General features: G+C 45.7%; 1 protein-coding gene and 1 pseudogene across 1 annotated transcript in view; both read left to right on the top strand.

Moving 5' to 3' along the window:
• TGM2 (transglutaminase 2) overlaps positions 1 to 4,600 on the top strand; it is a 31,744-nt gene extending 27,144 nt beyond the window's left edge. Inside the window, exons 11-13 of the mRNA XM_016148286.2 lie at positions 563 to 723; positions 1,829 to 1,965; positions 2,652 to 4,600. Coding sequence (XP_016003772.2) covers positions 563 to 723; positions 1,829 to 1,965; positions 2,652 to 2,802 — 449 coding nt within the window. The 3' untranslated portion in view covers positions 2,803 to 4,600. The remainder of the gene's footprint in view (positions 1 to 562; positions 724 to 1,828; positions 1,966 to 2,651) is intronic.
• An 8,989-nt stretch (positions 4,601 to 13,589) lies between these two features.
• LOC118610485 lies at positions 13,590 to 13,707 on the top strand (annotated as a pseudogene).
• Positions 13,708 to 21,096: the final 7,389 nt, after the last annotated feature.

The raw sequence follows: 21,096 nt of genomic DNA on the forward strand, positions 1-21,096 counted from the left end.
TGCCTTCCTTCTCACTCCCCCCATCACCATGTGGCTTGAGCTCTGCCCAGGGGGTGTTGGTTGTTTTGGGAGAACAAAGAGGGAACAAGAAAAACGGAAATGAGGTCATCTTCCCAGGCTCGCACCGCCAGTCAGTGGCCGAGCAGGGCAAAGTCTCCCGATCTGAGTGAGCACTTACTGGCAGAATGTTTCTTCATCTGTAAAATGGGTACAACCTCAACCTCATGGCGGGGGGAAACCGAGGTCCTGAGAGGTGGAGTGATTGTCCTGGGATCACTTATCAAAGGTCCAAGGCAGGATTAGAACCCAGGCCTGTCGGAGCCCCAGCACTTCCCTTACCAGCCGTGCTGCCTACCGCCTCCCAGGTCCTCCCTGGGAATGCTGGAGCCAAGGCAGCTGGGGGAAAGGCCTGGGGTCTGCCCAGCCATTCACCAGCTGCGACCTCGAGCCCGTTCCCTCGCCTCTCTCTGCCCTCTCTTTGAGGCTGGAGATGCCGGAGGAGAGGCAAGAGGCAGGGGCCGTGATTCAGCTGCCATGTGTGTTCTCTACCCTCCCCCTACAGAGAAGAGCATCCCCTTTCGAATCCTCTATGAAAAGTACTGCGACTGCCTGACCGAGTCAAACCTTATCAAGGTGCGGGGCCTCCTCGTTGAGCCAGCTGCAGACAGCTACCTGCTGGCCGAGAGGGACATCTATCTGGAGAATCCGGAAATCAAGATCCGGGTAAGGGGCTAACTGGGCAGCAATAGGGGCCGGGTGGGGTCCCAGGACGAGCCCAGACGTGGGAGGGGGCAGTCCTCATGCACACACCCGCATCTCTGCCCTCTCAAGATCTTTGACACTCCAGGGATCCTCAAACTCTGGCTTTGTCAACGAAAAGCAGCGTGAAGCAGAAAGAATTGGGGACTCATGGCCTCTAGGAATGAATCCTAGAAACTCAGAGTGATAGGGTCATGGAATTTAGGGATCTCAGAATCACGGGCTCTTAAAAGCTAAACTCTTAAGGCTAGATCCCCACAGCCTGGGGCCCCGGTAGGGCAAGTAGGGCGGAGAAGTTAAGGGCACAGACTCTGGAGTCTACGGCCTGGGTTTGTGCCTGGGTGGCCCTGGACATGTTACTTTGTCCCTTCTGTGCCTCAGTTTATTCATCTGTAAGATGAGTATCGTGCAGATTAAATGTGTACCCACAGGTAGCACCTAGAACCATACCCAACGCATTATAAGGGCTCAATAAAAGCTATTATTACCATCATCGTCATCGTCACAGTGATTCACTTCGCGGAGCCACAGCCCCCGAATCCCAAATGGAGCAGTTACAAATAAAAGAGTGGAGAGGAAGGGAGTGAGCGCCCCATGAGACACTCTGCTAAAAGTTTGCACATTTTAGCTTGGTAATCCCCATGAGAACCCTATGGTCCAGCATTTCTCTCCCATGAAGAAACCAAGGCTCAGAGAGGGTAGTGACTTTCCCGGGGTCACACCGTGAGAAAGGGGCAGAGATCAGCTGGCCGCAAAGCCTGTGATCTTTCCACTCCAGGCCCTAGAACAAGGGAGGCACTTTACACCCCCGGTAGGTTGCGTGAGCCTCACTGCAGCTCCATGAAGGAGGCCTGGCCAGGCGTTATCACCCATGTTTTCCAGATGAGAAAACCAAGGCACAGAGGCGGGGAGTGAGAGCGACAGAGTGAGCATCACTTGGTTCAGCAAACGTTGGGCCAAATTGCAACAAATACAAAGATGGCCCAGCGGGGATCTTGCCTGCCGTAGAGGGCCTCTGGGCTCCCTCCCTCAGTGTGGCCCCTGACCTCTGCTCCTTGCCCCCTCCCAGATCCTGGGAGAGCCCAAGCAGAACCGCAAGCTGGTGGCCGAGGTGTCCCTGCGGAACCCGCTCACCGTGCCCCTGGAAGGATGCGCCTTTACTGTGGAGGGGGCCGGCCTGACTGAGGAGCAGAAGACCGTGGAGATGTAAGTGGCTGTCACTCCAGCCTGGGTACCTGGGAGCAGAGGGCAGATGCTGAAGGGGTGGGACTGCCCTCAGGCACCAAGTGCCTCCTCTCATTGCCCACACACCCACCCACAGACTTGCCGAGTGTACCCCCCTGTCTCCGCCATGTTAGGTGCATTCCATGCCCACGTCTTTGTAAACCTGAGCAGTGACACATTCGATCACTAAGCACATGCCCCCGACACATGGGTCCTCAAGTAAACACACGCACCTGCACGCTGATTGTCCGCATGTGCATGTGGACACATGCACGCACGTGTGGGTGTAACCGCAGAGAAGCGTGTCTGTGTACATACACACCAAGGAGCAACCCCACTTCTCATCTTATATATATATTTTTAATTGTGATGTAACTTAGATGCGATAAAGAACACGAATCATGCATGTACTTCTCAATGCATTTTCACAGGCGGTCACCTGAGCACACCCACTCTTAGCCCCAAGCACACTATCCATTTCCATGTGGACACGTGCATACACATGGGCCCTCTACACATAGGGAGCAATCGCCCAGGACCTCTGAGGGCGGCGTGTGGGCCCGTTTTATTCTTGCTGCCATTAAGCTGTACATCCATGCTAAGTTCTCAGTTGTCATGTGCCGTCCTGGCCTGGCCCTTCGCCTCACCCTTTTCCTCTCTCTCCACAGCCCAGACCCCGTGGAGGTGGGACAGGAAGCCAAGGTGAGGGTGGACCTGCTGCCTCTCCATGTGGGCCGCCACAAGCTGGTGGTGGACTTCGAGAGTGACAAGCTAAAGGCCGTGAAAGGCTACCGGAACGTCATCATTGGCCCTCCCTAAAGGACTCCCGTGTTCAGCCCCACCTTAGCCAGCCAGGAGCCCCCAGTTTGATCCCCAAATTATCCCAAATTGATGAGCAAAATTTGCCCTTCTTTGGGTCCCAGACCCCAGAGCAGAGGTGGGCTGCCTGGGGAGGAGGATGGCTATTTAGAATAGAATGTACTTCTGGCCCATCTTGTCCCTTGAGTCTAGTTCCCCACCCCTCCCTTACCTGTGAGGAATGTTTTGTGCCTCCACAGTGGGAGCCTTCACCTTGGCTGACTGGACCTGAGCGGGTAGGGGAGAAACTCACGCCTCCCCTTCCAGCCCAGATGCCATTTGGAAAGCCACTGACCACCCTGATCTACCCTGATATTGCCATATCTACTCCATAGCCCTTTTTTGCTTGGAGCAAGAAAAAAAAAAAAAGACAATGAGCCCATTGGCTAGATCAAGGAACTCAACACCCTACCATGTTTTGTACCCCTTCCCCAGACTGTGCCCAGGGCCCTTGGAATAAGCCAGAGCAGGTGGGGGTGGGTAGGGTCCCAGGTATAGACCAGGCTTAAGTTCCTCTCACATCCGGAAGCTCTGGCCCACAATCTCCCACCTCCTCACTATTGCGAGGCACCTACTTTTTGCCAGGTGCTTTCTGTACTTGCTGGGGCTCACGAGGCCACCAACCCATTTAATCACCACAGGAAACTGCAGAGCGGGAGCTGCTTTTTCAATGAGGAACCTGAGTCTCAGAGAAGGGAGGTGGCTCACTCCATATAGGCAGGATATTGGCTATTTGCAAGGTCAAGTGATAGTAAGGCGTGGGAACAGAGCCCAGGCCTTCTGACTCTGAGTCCAGCACCCTGTCCATGACACTAGCCCTGATCTGAGAATGTCAGAGAGGCCATCTGGGACCCAATTTTAAAGAACTCAATTGGGGCGAGGAGGTGGGGAGGGTTTGGAGGGGTCAGAGCCCTAGGTTTGAGCCCCAAGTTTGGCCAGCTGCTGCCTTCTCTTCTCTGGACCTCAGTGTCCTCATTGGTCAATGGAGTGGTTGAGCCAGTCCATCTCCAAGGCTCTCTTAGGTCTGCGCTTCTGATGTCTTATATGACCCAGCCTTGCAAATGACAGCGAGTCCTACTCCCTGGCTCCACAGAGCCTTAGGCCACAGGCCTGGGATGTTTCCGAGAGTGAAACCATGACCAGGACCATCATTCTGCTCCTAGCCCTGTTCAGGCCCCCCACCTGTGCTCAAGCACCTTCCTTCAGACCCCAGTTCTAGGGGAAAAACACCCTGCAGGCCCCCGTCCCACCCATGAGCCCACCTACCACAATGCCGAGACTTCATGAGTACCTTAGCTGCCTGTGCTGGTCACCAGCCAACAAAAGGTCAGCACCTCAGCCACCCCCTCTTTGCAGGACCAGGGCCCTGGCACACAGCCTTTGCCCCTGAGTAAGCTTAGGGAGCCCATGGGTTGTCATCTCTGATTTATTCTCCACACTCTGCAGGTGACTGGGCCTCCTTCAGCCTGGAAGAGGGAAAAAGGGGGCATTCTCTATCTGGGGTGGGGTTGTAGCCTCCAGGGCCCCCAAAAGCCCATAGAGGGACCCGGAGAAAGTCATGTTCATGCACTTAGAACTTTCCGCTTTGCACAGGGAAGAATCACACAATGAGCCAATGCATATGTTTTATATATATATATAAATATCGCTTTCTTTCTCTATGGTTTTAAAAATGCTTTTGGGTTCCAAGCAAGCAATAGATATGCTTTTGAGCCACAAGGAGTAAGCACTGAAATAAAGTTTATTTTTCACATTCAAACAATGTCTGATCTTGTCCTCTTCATGTTTTTGAAGAGGGTGAGTGGGTGAGCTCATTCACATTGGGACTGGCCACCTCCTGCCTAAGAGCCTTTTCCCAGCCTCAGCCCCTCCTTTGGATCTAATACCTGTGTAGAACCAGGTATTCAAAACTCTACGCAGTTTGGCTCCATCTCCAGCTACTTCCTTGAACAAACTGTGTTTGGGCCACAATGAACTTCCTGTATCCTTCCAAATACCCTGGGCACTGGTGAACCATTTAGCTTTTATACGTGTAGTTCCCCAAGCTTAGAATGCACTTCCTCTTCCTTCTCATCTTATAAACTCCTACTCATCTTATAATGCTTCACAGCAAAGTCACCTCTTCTATGAAGCCTTCCCAGATTTCTTCTCAGGTCTCCATAAACTCTGGAACATGGACCAACTCAAACATTTATCAGCGAATTTTAGTTCCATGTTGGTATTATCTGCTCCACTCATCTGCCTATCTGAAGTCTTCAAGAGCAGGGACCATCTCTCTCTTACACAGACACTAATAACTGCTGAATTGGTAAATCCATGTGTTTCAACTCCGCTCTCATAAGGCCAGCACTGTTCAATAAAAATATAACATGAGCCACAAATGCAGGCCATATATAATTAAAATTTTTTTAGCAGGAACATTAAAAAGAGTAAAAAGAAACGGTGAATATTTTTAATATATTTTATTTAACCTAATATCTTCAAAATAGTGTCATCTCAACACTTAATCAATATTAAAATTATTAGATAGTTTACGTTCTTATTTTCACACTAAGTTTTTGAAATATGGTGTATATTTTACAGTGATGGCCTGTCTCAGTTCGGTCTAGCTGCATTTCAAGGGCGCGATAGTCATAGATGGCTACTGGCTATTGTATTGGATGGTGTCACATCTAGACTGTGACTGCAGGAGTGTGGGGACTTCCCTTCGTTCCCCACCAGTGAGGCACTGGTGATATTTGTTGATTGAATAGGTGATAGAAGACAGTCTCTGATCCTCAGGGAGCTCCTGTTGAAAGATATGACATGCGCCTAAAAAAGTGAATCAAAATGAACACATATCACGTTTTCTGGGTGCTGAATCCTTCTGTTCCTTGAATATTACACCCCGGTTCTGGCCTGGATTGCCTGAACATTTTATCGATTAGCAACCCGCTGGAAAACAAACCACGTGGAGAAGGAGTTCGTAAGGGAAATTGATTCCAGAGGCATCTGAAAGGCAAGAAAAGCGGAAGAGAGGAGTGTTGCCCAGAAGACACTGGGAAGGAGCTGCCTTCCTGTCAGGAGCCCACGAGCCAGTCCTCAGCACCCCGCTGCTAGAGATGCTGTCACTGCAGCCCTGGGACCAACGGAACTGCTGGCCTCTGCAGAGCCTGCCGAAGCCGGCCACGGCAGGAGCCAGGGGCAGGCTGGATCGCTGGTTCTGCCTTCTCCCCGCTGGCAGACCCAAATCGGAAACTAGTTGGCAAGGGGCTCTAGAAGATACTATGTTCAGGCCTCCAGCTTCCTGAAAACAGAGATGGCTAGGCAATTGCTGGGGTTGGGAGAGTGGCGGGGAGAATGGAGTTGAATCGCTGATACCATGGCTGATCCCTCTACTAGGGACACCCATACCATCATCTCCACCTACGGAACTCTTCCTCAGCCTTCCAAACCCCGCTCCGAGGAGGCCTCCTCTGTGAAGCCTCCTTGGACTGCAGCCAACTCCTTCAATCTCTGGTTCCCCTCACCATATTGTAGAAAGCCCTTTAAAATGCTCAACAGCTTGTGTGAGGAACAGCTGTTTCTCTGCCTGCCACAAGTTCTGGAGCGCCCTAAGGCCAGGGTCAGGGCACATCCCCCCAAAAGGGGGCCACCAAGTGGACTTAAGACTGCCAACTCTCGCTCCTGGGCCCAACTACCCACTATGGGGCAGGGGCAGGGCCGCCTCAAGTCTGCCAGGCCTGGACAGATTCAGAGGCTTCTCCTGACCTGCCCGTAAGCCTGCCTCACTAACCAGGAATCCAGGAAGGAAAAAGGCCCTGCTGGTCACATAGGCCTACTTTACAGACAGAGAACATGAGACTGAGATCTGCTCTGCAAAGCAGATGCGAAGGCTGAGTCTGGGTCCCTACAGTACAGCCCTCACGTGCACTGCAAATGGCAGCTCAGGGCTGGTCGACACCCCCATCCAAGCTCAGTTCATATCCACAGTATCAGGGGCCTGGGCTCTGTAGTTAAACAGACCCAGGATCAAAGCCTAACTGCCTTGGATTCGCAGTGTGGCTTCAGGCAGGTTCTCAACCTCTCTGTGCCTCCACTTCTTAATCGCTGTATGAGGATGATATGATGTCTACTTTCATGACCAGTGGACGGGTTCTATAAAATGGTGCACATGAAAGACTGTACTCCAGATGAGGAAACGTCACATGCATTGAGTTATTTACTCCTCCAAAATCCTATTATGTTGTCCTGTCCTTCTCTCATTTTATAGAATTCATTGATTGCTGGTACTTGAACCCAGGCTACCTGCTATGCCCCCCGCCACACACGCACACACATGCAGAGCACAGCTTAGCCTAGAGGAGGCCAAATTTCTATTTGAACCCTCCTTTCCCATATTGTTCCAGAATGCACGGAGCAGAGGCCTCCACACAAGCCCTGACGGCAGGCCCTCATGGAGCAGGAAGTTCTTATCGGTTCTGTCTTCCTACCCCTAAAGTTCCTCTTCTCTCCAGCTGCTCTTGTTTACCTAGGGTGTCTGCCAACTCACCCCTTGGCGTCAAGCAAAGCCTGGAATAACAGAACATTGATAGAATCTAAGAAGGAGGGGCTGAGAGTAGAAGGCCAGGCAAGGGCCCCCCGTGGCATGTGCACTTTGGGGCCAGGCCTGGGTTAGCTCACTCTCCTGGCCTCCCCAATTCCCTCCCCGGGGCAGAGACACTGACACACACACCTAGGGAACTTTGAAGCCCTATATTTTGCCTCAAGGGCTTATGTTTTCCTGGCCAGGGAGGGACCACACTGGAATAGTTTTGATGCTGAGTAAACAGGTACATTTGGCCTGTGAAAATGTGTCAGCTGTATACACATAATGGTTCTCTTTTTGTGTGTATAGTTTACTTAAATAAAATTTCAAAAAATTCAGTACTTGAAGGTTCTAAAATTAAGTCCAAAGGGCGATGGAGGAAAGGGACTCGGCTCCAGGGTTCTTTGCATTTCTTCTTCCAGGAGCTGGGCCACCAGGAGGATATATCTCCAGGGATATTGTGAGGCTTAAACAAGATGTTACGTATGTAAGTACAAGAATCTCAGGGCAGGGATTTTGTGTGTCTCATTTGCTGTGAACAGCGTGTGACACATTGGTTAGCAATGAATATGCTGAATGAATGAGCATAAAGCCGTGTTTTTATGATCTCAGCTGGCCCTCAGAACAGGCCATAGAGATGATCATCCCATTTCCCAAATGGGGAAACTAAGGTTCAGAGATGTAAGACAGCTCACCCAATGGTACCTAGGAAAGTTGATGATGAATCAAGGGTTAGAATCCAGTTGATCCTCTGCCATGGCATCCCACAGGAGGGGCTGGAAAAAGGGAGGACTTGATGCCCAGACCCTGGACAGTGAAAACAGCAAGTCTTTCTCCGTCAGCTCCCCCGAGTCAGAGAAAGCCAGAGGTAGGAGGCTGGGCTCATTCACACACATAGTTACCACATGACCCAGCAATCCCACTCCTAGGTAAATATATACCCAAGAGAACTGAGGACATGTGACCACACAAAAAGTTGTACACGGATGTTCATAGCAGCATTATTCAGAGTAGCTAGAAAGTGGAAATGACTCGAATGTCAATCAACTGCTGAATATATAAATAAAAAGCAGCATATCCATAAAGTAAAATATTCTTTAATAATAAAAAAGAATGAAGTACCAATACAGGCTACAACACAGATGAACCTTGAAAACGTTATATTCCGTGAAAGAACCAGTCACAAAAGACCACCTATTGTATAATTTCATTTATGTGAAATGTCAGAATAGGCAAATATATGAAGACAGAAAGTAGATTGACGATTGCCTGGGGCTGGGACGGGGTGATGGCCAAAAGGTACGGGGTTTCTTCTGGGGACAATGAGCATTCAGGCAGATTGCCAGTGCAAAGTGACATGTGCCAGAGAGCCTCGGGCTCAGGATAATGGGGCCATCACAACAATCATAAGAACAAGGGTGCCAAGCACCCTCTCAAGGCATTACATGCGTTAACTTGGGTCCTCACGACACCCTGTGAAGCGGGAGCCAGCATTACCTCCTCCACTCTACAGATGAGAAAACTGAGGCCTGAAAGGCTGTGTGATGGGTCCAAGGTCACACAGTTAGAAAACAGTGGAGCCGGGATGCCAGCCAGGCAGGCCGGGCTCATAGCAGGTGCTCCTAACCTCCTGCTCTGTTGTCAACTCACATGATGTGGACTTATGAAATGATAGGATCTTCTCTGACATGTTATACTATATGCATGTTATACTTCTGAGAAGCTAATGTGGAAGCTGAGACCCTAAAAAGGAAGAGTGAGGCCCGGAAAGGGAGGATGGAGAGCGGGGGGCCAGAGGCAGTGAGGGTGAGGCCGAGGCCATTTCCCAGGCAGCTGATGATGCCTCCGTGCAAGGAGCTTTGTTCACTGGAGGAGGGTCTCTGGCAGCTGTGAGAGCTCCAGGAAGGGAGGGAGCCCGGCTGCTAACAGGAAGCCCGTCCATGTAAGCACTTCTGGGAAATCTCAGAAAATCTCAGAAGAAAGGAATCCAAAACTTGAAAGTCTCCAGCAATTTGTTGCGACTTCTTTTCATTCTTAATAAATATTCACGTTTGTACCCGATTTACATTCATGATTTTAGTTTTTATTCTTTTTCTTAAAGAAGGTCCTCCCAAATTGAAATTAAAACCACAGTGTTTTGGCGTAGCCTATTACCTGAATGGCTAACGTGAAGAGAGGCCCCACTCACCCCCAACACAAAGTTTCAGTGAAGATATGGAATGAGATTTCGTTGTGACCGACAGAGGAGAAGAACTCGAATGACCACTTTGGAAAACTACTCACAGTATCTCCTAAAGCTGGATGTTCATTTATGCATAGGAGGCAGCAATTCCTCTTGTGGATATTTACCCATCAGAAATGAGTCCGTATGTCTTCCACACGCAAGAATGTTTATAGCAGTTCTTTTTTCCCCCATACCATCCCAAAGCTGAAAACAACCTGAAAGCCTAATACTAGTAGGATGGATATATTAATTGTGGTATAGTCTGTCAAAGTCGTGGTATAAGAATGAGAAAGAATAAACTATGGCTATGTGTAACAATTACTTGAATCTCACAAACATATTAAGCCAGCGATGCCAGACATAGGTACACACCGAATGGCTTTATCCATATGAAATTCAATGCCAGGCAAAACTTGTCTATGAGGTTAGAAGTCAGATCGTGGTTACCTTTAGGGGTTGGGTAGCAACTGATTCTACCTAGGGGAGCATCTGATTCTTGAGCTGGGTGCTGGTTTACGTGGGCATGTTCAGTTTGGGGGAATTTATGAAGCTATACACTTACAATGTGTGCCTTATCTATATGCATGTTTACTTTAATAAAAATTTCCTTGCTAATATAAGTTTCAAGTTCCTCAAAGCCTTGACCTACCCTTGAGATCAGAGAAGGATTTGGATTTTATTCTTGTGCAGTGGTTCCCACTGGAGGGAAGTGAATAGCAGGTGATATGATCTCCTGATGCTTTAGGAAGTTGCCCCAAAGGGGGAACAATAGCACCAAGGTAAAAGTGGGGAGGCTTGGGAGGGACTGTGGAGTGGCCCAGTGATGGGGGAAGGGCAGAGAAGTCTTCCTTGGTGAGACTTCAAGGGCAAGACAAGTATAGAGGAGGTGGAGATGGGTGGAGAGGATTATTTGGGCAAAGATGGGGAGACTGGAATAGAATAGGGGTAACGAGTGTGGGGGCTGGGGATAGAGGGAGGTATGGTCTCTGATTATCTCACGATGTGCCAGGCACCCCGGCACTACCAGGCCCTGCTCCACCTGGAAGCCAACTGTCTCTTAGCCAGCTCCCCCATCATTCCTTTGCAGGGCCGGCCAGCCCTGCTCATGGAAACTCTAAGGGGCCCGCAGCCAGATCTTGGCAGTCATCCAGGTCTTCACAGCATTGACAGTTTATCTCTCTCAGTCATGACTCTGGTTTTTGTTTTTCCTCTTTCCTGACCCAAGTCTTCGTGAGGACCTTTTGGGGGCTGACTTCCAGCTGGACGATGTGTATCTTGTGTCATTGAGACCCCCGGTGACCCTGTGGAGGAAGTGGTACTAACCCATTTTACAGATGAGGAAAGTCAGACTTGATGAGGTAAAGTGACTTGGAGCCAAGACCACCCACCCAATAAGGGGCAGAGCTAGATTTTAACAGTAACAACGATAGCATCTGCCGCGTGTTAGTGCTAAGTGGTGCCAGATGCTGTGCTAAGCACTGCGCATGCATCCGCCTGCCCATTCGGTCTTCACAAAGACCCAGTAGAGGAAGCTGCAATTGTTATCACCCCCTTAAAAATTTTTTTTAAAGACATCTTACATTCATATGCAAAAATATGCACAAATCATAATAGCCCGATGAGTTCTCACAAACCATACCAGCCCATGGGAGCAGCACCCAGGTCAAAAAATAGAACAACTGATACAGTACCCACAGCGTCAGTGATAAAAGAGAAGACAGACAAACTGGACTTCCTAAAAATTTAGAACTTTTGTGTTTCAAAGGACAGCATCAAGAAAGTGGAAAGACAACAAACAGGACGGGGAGAGTGTTTGAAATCATATATCTGAGAAGGGCCTAGTACGTGAGATATACGAAGAACTCCTAAGTCGATAAAAAGACACGTAACCCAATTCGAAGTTAGGCAAAGGATTTGAATTAAACATTTCTCCAAAAAAAGTTATACAGATGGCTAATAATGAAAAGGTATTCAACATCATTAGCCATTGAGAAACGAAAATTAAAAAAACAAAAAACAAACAACCAACCAACCAGAGAGATACCACTTAACACCAACCAAATGGCTATGACCAATAAGACAGATAATAACAAATGTGGGCAAGAATGTGAAGAAATAGGAATCCTCACATACTGCGGCTCGAAACATAAAAGGGTACAGCTGCTTTGGAAAACAGTCTGACATTTCCTCAAAGGGCTAAACGTAAGAGTTACCATCAGACTCATCAATTCTACTCCTAGTGAAATTAGAGAATAAAAACATATATCCACACAGAAAGTTGTATACAAAACTCGTAGCAGCATTATTCATATGTCTATCAACTCATAATAGAGAAATAAAATGTGGTATATCCATACGATAGAATGTTATTCAGCAATAAAAAGGAATAAAGTACTAATACATGCTACAACATGAATGAAACCTGAAAACACTATGCTAAATGAAAGAAACCAGTTACAAAAGACCACATGTTATATGACTCTATTTATATGAAATGTTCTGAATAGACAAAGAGAAAGTAGAATAGTGGTCGCCAAGGGCCAGGGGGAGGGGACAGAGGGGGCAAAGTATGGAGGGTAGAGAGTAACTGCTAACAGGTACTTTCTTCGTAGTAAAATGAAAATGTTCTAAAATTCTGTTATGGTGATGGTTGCACAACTCTTAAATGTGCATTGAATTGCGTACTTTAAATGGATGGACTTTATAGTATGTAAATTATGTCTGGATAAAGTTGTTTAAAAATAAAAAGACAGTCCATGCTTTTTTCATGTTGTTCCCATACCTGGATTGCCCCTACCTTCTCCTATTTCACTGAATGTCAAAACAAAAAACAAAAAAACAAAACCTGATTTCTAATGTCCAACTCAGATGCTATTCCAAAGCTTTCCTTGATCCATTTCCATGAGAAGTTATTTCTTTTTCTTCTGAATTCTCATGGCAATTCACATCATTTACTCAGAGATGACTTATAATGTACCTATCATGTGTCTGGCAAATATTACATTTCACATGATTGTTTAAGGACCCATCTCATCTCTGCTACTATATTGTAACCTTCTGGAAAGAGGTGATTATATTTTGTTTCCTTCTGTGTACTCAGACCCCAGCAATGTGACAGAAACACAGACGTTTTTCGAGGAGTTATGCAGAACTCATTCTAAATTTTCTTTTTCTCACATAAGCCTTCTCCCAGGAAACAGCTCCTCAATGGCAGGTTCAAGGTCCAATTCATCATTGCATCCCCCAGAGAAATAGCCTAGCGCTTAGTAGGTTTTTTGTTGAGTAAACACTAAATGATTAGATGATGAAAATGCCTTTAGTTCCCACAATAACTGTCCAGTCAAAGTTTTTGAAAGGAGCTGAGTCTTACCTCCAGGTTTGGAATACGGATAGGGATAAGTGAGAATTTGTATTTCAGGTGGGGAGCAGCAGAAAGTAAGGAGTGTGATCTTGCAAATCTCTGCAGGGAACAGAACACCATAAAATGCACCAAGAAGAATTAAATGAGAACAAAACCGAACTTTTAGAAAGGAAAAATCTAATAACTGAACTTGAAATTCAATAATTGAGCTTGGTAGCAGATTAGACAGAGCTGATGAGAGAACTAGTAAAGTAGAAGATAAATGATCGAGGACATAGCGCAGAAAAATAGATAGAAGTAAAGTATAAAAAAGAAGTAGAGAGACATGGAAGACGGTGAAAAAAGTCAAAAAATTTTTATTAGGAGTTTCAGAAGGATAGAAGAGAGAAAAAAAGGCAGACACAATAATTAAAGAGATAATGACTGAGAGCTTTCCAAATTCGATGAGAGCTAATGATCCACAAAATGAAGAGTCCCAACAAATCCTAAGCAAAGTAATGATAAACTCATATCTAGACACATAGCAAAGCTGAAGAACAAAGTAAAACGAGAAACATCTAATGAGCAACCAGAGAATGAGAGAGACCACCTACCTAGTCTACGGCCATGCTACCCTGAACACGTCTGATCCCATCTGATCTCGGAAGCTAAGCAGGGTCTGGTCTGGTTAGTACTTGGATGGGAGTCCATCTAGGAAGGGCAGGTGTGTAGGCGTAAAAAAAATAGAGAGAGACTACCTAGAGGACTTTCAAAAGAATGAGTGACATTGACCTCGAAAAAGCAACGATAGAAGCTAGGTGATGGTGAAATGCTGTCTTCGAAGTGCTGAAAGAAAATAACAACCTAACTAAAATTCTACGCTCACCAGAACGCACTTCAAGAATAAGGCTTATAAAGACTTTTCAGACAAACAAAAACAGAGCTTTCTGCTTATAAAACCTCATTAAAGAAAACTCTAAAGGGTATACTTCATGTAGAAGGAATATAAACTATGATGAAAGGCTTGAGAAGAAAGAAGAAAGGAAGAGCAAAAAAATTGATAAATACATCTGCAAATCTACTTGAGCATTGGCTAGATAAACACTAATATGAATGTCTTTTAGAGTTTCTCTCTCTCTCCTATTTGATAGAATTAGAGTATATGAAAATTATGACAATATGTCAAAGTAGCATTGCTGTGTTCTAAGACTTGGGAAAATATTAAGGTACTGATTGTTAAGACTTTGGTAAGTTAAATATTCATGTTGTAATTTCAAGGATAACCTTTAAAAAATAGAAACAATGTATAATCTCCAAACCAATGGAGAGGGGAAATAGAATTTTAAAAATCAGTTCAAAATAGCACAAAATGATTGAAAAATAACATAGAAATGGTGAAACAGAGAGAAAGCACAAAATAAGCTAGTGGATTTATACCCCTATACATCAAAAGTTATATTAAATATCAATATAAATGCTCCAGTTAAAAGACAAAGATTGATAGCTTGGATTAGAAAAGTCCAACTGTATGTGGTTTATAAGAGATATACTGGAAACATAATATAAAAAGATTGAGAGCAAAAGGATGGAATAAAATATAACTTGCAAAAGCATAGTGATGTGACTATATTAATATAAAATAAAACAGACTTTATCATTAAAAGTATTCCTAGAGATAAGAAGGGCAATATTAATAGTAAATGTTTTAATTTCCCAGCACAATGACTATTTTAATTTTCTATACAGCTAATGACATAGGATCAAAATGTACAAAACAAAAATTGATAGAGCTCTAAGGAGAAATACACGTAATGAAAGATTAAATACATCTCTCTCAGCATTTGACAGAGCATGAAAACAAAAAGTCAGTATGATTATAGAAGATTTATTTATCAGATAGAGATCAGTTATGCTACAGTAAAGAAAGATCCAAAGTCTCAGTGGCTTAATATAACACAGGTTTATTTCTCACTCACATTAAGTCCAGTGGAGTTAGGCAATTCTCAGGGGAGTTCTCTTCCAGGTAGTGACCCATGGATCCAGGCTTTCATCACATGCCTCTGCCATTTCAGTGTGTGGTTTCTACTGATGCTTCTCAAGAAGAGAAAGTGTGGAGGTGGCACACTGGCTTTAAATGCCTTGGACCAGAATTTGCATGTGTCATTTCCACTCATCTTTTTAGCTAGAATTGGTCACATGGTCTCTCCTATCTCTAAGAGTACTGAGAAGTTCAGTCTGCCTATGTTTCCAGAAAAGGGAGAAAAACCAGGCAGGAGTGAGCATTTGTTGTCTCTACTCAAAGGATTTCAACAAAACAAGGAATAAACTTGACCTGAGAGACATATATAGATAACTCAACATCCAACACCTTATTTTCAAGCACATAAGACAATTTATAAAATTTGACTATAACCTAGCTATAAAGCCAGTTTTACCAAATTTCAAAGAACCCAAGTCACATAGGACATATATCTAAACAGCCAGCCATTCCTTATAACTAAAGTATAAATCATAATGAGATAATTCAAAATTTTCCATATGCTAGGAAACTTAAAAAATACATTTCTAAATAATCCATGAGTTAAAGAACTCATAAATGAAGCCGGGAAATATTTTGAATCAATTGATAATGAAGAAAATTCATATCAAAATTTGTAGGTGTAAATAAATCAGTATGTTGAAGGAAATTTATAGTCTTAAATGCATACGTCAGAGAAGAAAAAAGCTGAAAATTGATAAAGTAGCTATCGACCTCAAAAAGTTAGGAAAAGAATGTCAAAATAAATTCAATAAAAGTAGGAAGTAAGTAATAAGGGCAAGAACAGAAATGAATAAAATAAGAAAGCAAAAAGTAAAAGAGCTAATCTAACAAGGCCGAAAATTTGTTCTTTGAAAGGACAGTAAAATTGACACCCCCCTGAATGAAATTCTCTAGGGGAAAACAGAAATGGCACAAGGAAAACAATATTAAAAATAAAAAGTGGGACATCACTGCAGATGTTGCCAACATTAAAGAAAACAGAGAATATTTCAAACAACTTTGAGTCGATACATTTGACAATTTAAATGAAATAAACAACATCCTAGAAAGGTATAATTCTGACTCAAGACAAAACAGAAAAACTAAACGGTAGCCTTAACACTTAAGGACATTGAGTAACCCTTTCCATAAAGAAAACTTCTACTCTACATGGCTTCACTGGTAAGTTCCACGCGACATTCAAAGAAGACACAATTTTAGTCTTTGAAAATCTCTTACAGAGGATGGAAAAGGAATAATCCCCAATGCATTTCATGAGGCTAATATAACCTACTTAACAAACAGGACAAAGATGTGACAAAAAAGGAAAATTTGCAGGCCAATTTTGCTTGTAAACATTAATAGAAAATCCTTAATAAAGTGTTAACCACAGAAATTGATAAATCTATAAAAGGGTGCCATGAACCAACACGGGCTAATCCCAGGAACTTAAGTTTGATTTTAATATTAGAAAATCCATTAACGTAATTCAGCGCATAAACTAAAGGATAAAAACAACATGCCGAAAACCATTTGATAAAAATTTAATATTTATTCATGATTTTAAAACTAAAAGGAATGACAATCTATGAAATTATGAACAGGAGGGAATTTCTGTAATTTGATAAAGATTATGTCTGCAGTTAAATTCATGGTAAAATGTTTTAAGCTTTTCCTTTAGAGACCAGAGATAGGTCAAAGATGACAACTACACCATTTTATTCAGCATTTTACTGGAGGTCTCACCAGTATTGTAAGGCAAGAACAAAAAGTAAAAGGAGCAAGATTTGAAGAAGAAATAAAACAGTCTTCATTCAATGGTGTGGATGAAAAAGGGGTTCTACAGAAAGTAACCTCACAGGGATCTGATCATAAATTCCTACTTGGGCAGGTCATGGTGAGTAGTCACTTCCCAAGCCTATAATTTATTTAGTAAAAAGCTTATCTTTGCCTTAAGCAAGCTCTGTCCATTGTTCTGTGCATTTAAGAGTAACACGCCTTTAAAAGACCAGAGTAATCCTCTTTTTTTCAGACCCCTGGCAAGCAACTACCCTCAAGAAAGCACATCGTCTTGTTAACTATTTTATAATCCGATCCCCACCTAGCTTTCTCCTGCCATTGTGTAATCTTTACGTTCTGTCCTCAATTCCAAAAGCATAGGGGTAACTGTAAAATCATCCATCACTCTCCAGAGCATTTGAGATCTTGCTTCCTGGAAATTGTCGTTAGTTTGGGTTCAAATAAACTCTTATATAAAAATTGTCTACAGATTTGGATGTTTCTTATGACGACGAAGGTCAAAAAATTATGTATAGAGAAACCACAATATAACCTGCAACTGTGTTGTTTAAATTAACAAGAAAATTCAGTGTTTTTATGGGATGCAAAATAAATAATATTTCTGATGCAGGACAGTGCGAATTTCCCCGAGTAACGGGAGACAAGGACCTGCACAGAGAGAAGAGGGTTCTTTGGTGGAGAATGTAGAAAGAATTCAACATGCAAGTCAAAGTTACGGTGGACAGAAAAGTTTATTAGAAAAAGGGTAACGCTCCACAGACAGAGTGTGGTCTCCTCTCAGAGGCAGAGAGTGAGAGGGACAGTGTGAGAGAGAGAGACAGAGACAGAGACAGAGAGAGTAAAGGCACTGAGAGGGACTCTCAGTGTTCAGAGAATTCAATATATATGTCATTCTTTAGTCTCCATGTCCTTTGATAGGGACATACAGTGAGGAAGGGAAAGAATAGGCAGGTAGGGTGAAAAGGTAAGAATATGCAGAGTGAAAGGCCTGCTGGCAGTTCCCGGGCTTTGACCCATAGATTCCCATTGGTTTTAGCCATAGAGACGGCTCTTGGTTCCTGGTTCCCCTTCACAGGTGTGGGAAATGGGGTTGTTAGCAAGCCATTGGAAATGGATTAGCACTCCAGGGGAAATCTTCCTGCGTTCTGCAGGTGTCCTCCTGGCCTGGCCACAGGGCTGATCAGCATAGTGCAGGGCTGATCAGAATATCGCAGTCTCCAATTGTGACTTGATTAACATTTTAATTCTCTTGCCTCCCCCTTACTTTACTTCTACATAACACCCTGATTGAAAGGAGCTGCTGAGGAGAAGATCTGTACTCGGAGGGTGGGGGTGGGGTGGGGAGAGGCTCTTCTGAGCATTCGGAGAGGAACCTGTGGAAACAGGCTACTTCCTACATGAGAGAGCTCCCTGTTACTGGAAGGGTTCAAGCAGGGACAGGATGGGCTGCGTCCAGACGTGCTGGAGAAAGGACTCGTGCTCAGAGGACGAGGCTGGGCCCTCCCCAGGCTGGTCCGCAGCTCTTCTTACACTCAGCCCTGGAGGTGGCCTGTCCTCTCTTTTGGCTCCTCTTACAGTCAACTTAATCCTGCTAGTAAAATGAGCCAGAATTTATAGCTCCGGGAAATGTCTGTAACAATCTCTAATCGTATTAGGGTCCACTCCCCGCGCCTAGGCTCTGCTTTCAGAGAAAAGCCACAACGGTTATTTCTCTTCCTCTTTCCCCTGCCCCCGGCCCACCAGACTTATCTTCCTAGTTCAAGTTCTCCAGCAGGGCACATAGCTCCTGGAGCATGGTGGGTGTTGGGCTGGGGGTGTCTCCTCCAGCACAAAGGAGCAGGGTCACTCCGTTCAAAGGCTCCCTACTGCCAAATGTCATGTTTTCCTTCAGCACCGCAGACTCCTTTGCAAAGGCGAATCCTTCCTAGGTGCCCAGCACTGTGCTCAGAGCTATATGTGTGTGACTTCACCTAATCTCCCATCCGTCCCCATGCGGTAGGGTCTATTATTAGAGCCTCAAGTCACACAGTAAGTGGGTATATGGGACTGGAACATATGTGGTCCATTCAAACCACACATCCTGAAATAACCATGCTACCTGGTTTGGTTCAGTTTCGTTTTTGTAACTGTTTTTCAAACGAAATTTTACGTGGCCCTTAAGGGCACAACATGGAACAGTAGAGCTGCTTTCTCTGGAGCAAGGATGGAGGACAGGAGCCCTGGCTCCTCCACTCCCTCACCTCATCTCCCCAAGCAACTCCACCAAACCACTAAGGCACCGAAGCCATAACCCTTCCCATAGAGGGGCCAAGGAGGTAGAGCAGATAAGCACGCAGACTTTGGAGTCAGCCAGCCCTGCCCTTTCCAGCAACACGACCTTCCTCGCCTGCAGAATGGGGCTAATAGGCATTCCTACTTCTGCAGGGTTATTGTGAGGATTAAATGAGATGGTGAACGCAAGGGTTCATCATATAGGAGGTGCTCCATACATGTCTGCGGTTATCGGCAGTCTTTGAGGTTTGGGGTACCCCCCTCCCAGCATCAACCTCTGGACTCACAACATAGCAGAGCTGCAGCCATGAGTCCTGGAAGAGGCTGCAGCCCAGGATTTGTGGTAGCCTTAACCCCTTCGGGGACACGGCCATAGAGCCTCGCTGGCTCTACTTGCAGCCAGCACATTGTAGGCAGATGCAGAGAGGCCAGGCTGCTAATAAATCTGTCAGTTTCCAGGATGCCCCGACTCCAGGGCCCCTGCTCTGACAGGCACCACAAGAAGGCTGAGGCCCAGCTGGCAGCAGACCAAATGTTGGCTGAGTGGCTAGATAATTCTGTAATGAACTGTCCCTCAAGCTGGAGGCATTAACCTTGCTGCCCACCTGGAGGCCTGGGCCCGGGGTTAACCCTTCCCTCCCCAGCTCCAGGGAAACTGAGAGCACAGCTTGTGTGAGGAAGGGCTGTATTGAGTAACTGTTGCCACCTAACAAACCCAAAACTTAGCAGGTGAAAGTAACAAATACTACCTCTCAGATTTTGTAGGTTGGGAACCTGAAAGTCGTTTCACTAGGTGGTTCTGACTCAAGGTTTTTCACTAGGCCCTCAAATGTCCAGCCTTGGTGGCAGTCGTCTCTCAAGGCTTGACTCAGGGAGAATCAGATTCCAAACTCACTCATGTAGCTGTTCGCAGGCCTCCGAAGATCCATGCCTGAGCTCACTCACATGGGCCTCACCACAAGGCTGCCTCGCTGGCTTCCCCCACTGCGAGCAAGGAAGAGAGAGCAAGAGAAAGCACCCGAGATGGAAAACACAGTCCTTTTACAGCCCAACATCTTCACCCATCACTCCTGATGTATTCTGTTTGTTCACTGCAAGTCACTAAGTCCAGTCCACACTCGGGAGGAAGTCATACAGGGTATGAGAACCAGGAAGCAGAGGATCATTGGGGGCCTCTGCCTACCTCGGGGGGCTGCTGCTGGGACACACACATAAATCTGAGGCCAGCTCACCTTCAGGTGCACCTGCCCAGAGAGGCGGGAATTGGCCTCAGTTCCTCATTCTATCTAGCTCCTAGCCCTGTTGATTCAAACACCTAAATAGCCCTCAAGTCTGACCACTCACTCTCGACTGTCACGGCTCCGGCCAGGCTCCCGTTTCATCTCACCGGGAAGTCGTCACCACCTCCTCATGGGTCCCCCAGCATCTATTCTGCTCCCCTCAATCCCTACTCATCCCTTCCACCTTCACCTGTCTCTTTCCAATAGTATTCAGAGGAGTCTTTTCAAAACGCAGATATGATCCTGTCTTTCTGCGCTGAAAACCTGTCTGAGGCTTTGCACATTCTCTGAGTGGAAAATCAAGTCTTCTCCAGGGACAACAAGATTCTGCAGAATGTGGCTCACCCAGGACCTCAACGACTTCACGGCAACGCTGGCTGCATCCGGTGCCTCGAACATGCCCTGTGTCCTCCTGGCACAGGCTTTGCACATGGTGTCCCCTTTCCAGGAATGCTTTTCTTGTCCCCTTCCCCTAGTTAATCCGTCACCACCCTTTGGATCTTGGCTCAAGAATCATTTCCTCCAAAAGCTGTTCCCATCAGCTCTGACTCTGTTCCAGGGTCCTGTCGAAAACTTGTCCTCTTGTCATAGCACTGTGCTGGCACATTGCTCCTTTCTCTGAGCAGTTGCTGTAAGTGTCACAAGGGGAAGGACTGTATCTGGATTTGCTAGCTGTATCTATAGTGCTTCTCCCCAGTGGGTGCCTAAGAAACATCTGTCGAATTAAAGAAAAATTAAAGTTCTCGTGCAGAT

The sequence above is a fragment of the Rousettus aegyptiacus genome, unplaced genomic scaffold (assembly GCF_014176215.1).
Source record: "Rousettus aegyptiacus isolate mRouAeg1 unplaced genomic scaffold, mRouAeg1.p scaffold_m13_p_12, whole genome shotgun sequence".
Taxonomy (NCBI): Eukaryota; Metazoa; Chordata; class Mammalia; order Chiroptera; family Pteropodidae; genus Rousettus; species Rousettus aegyptiacus.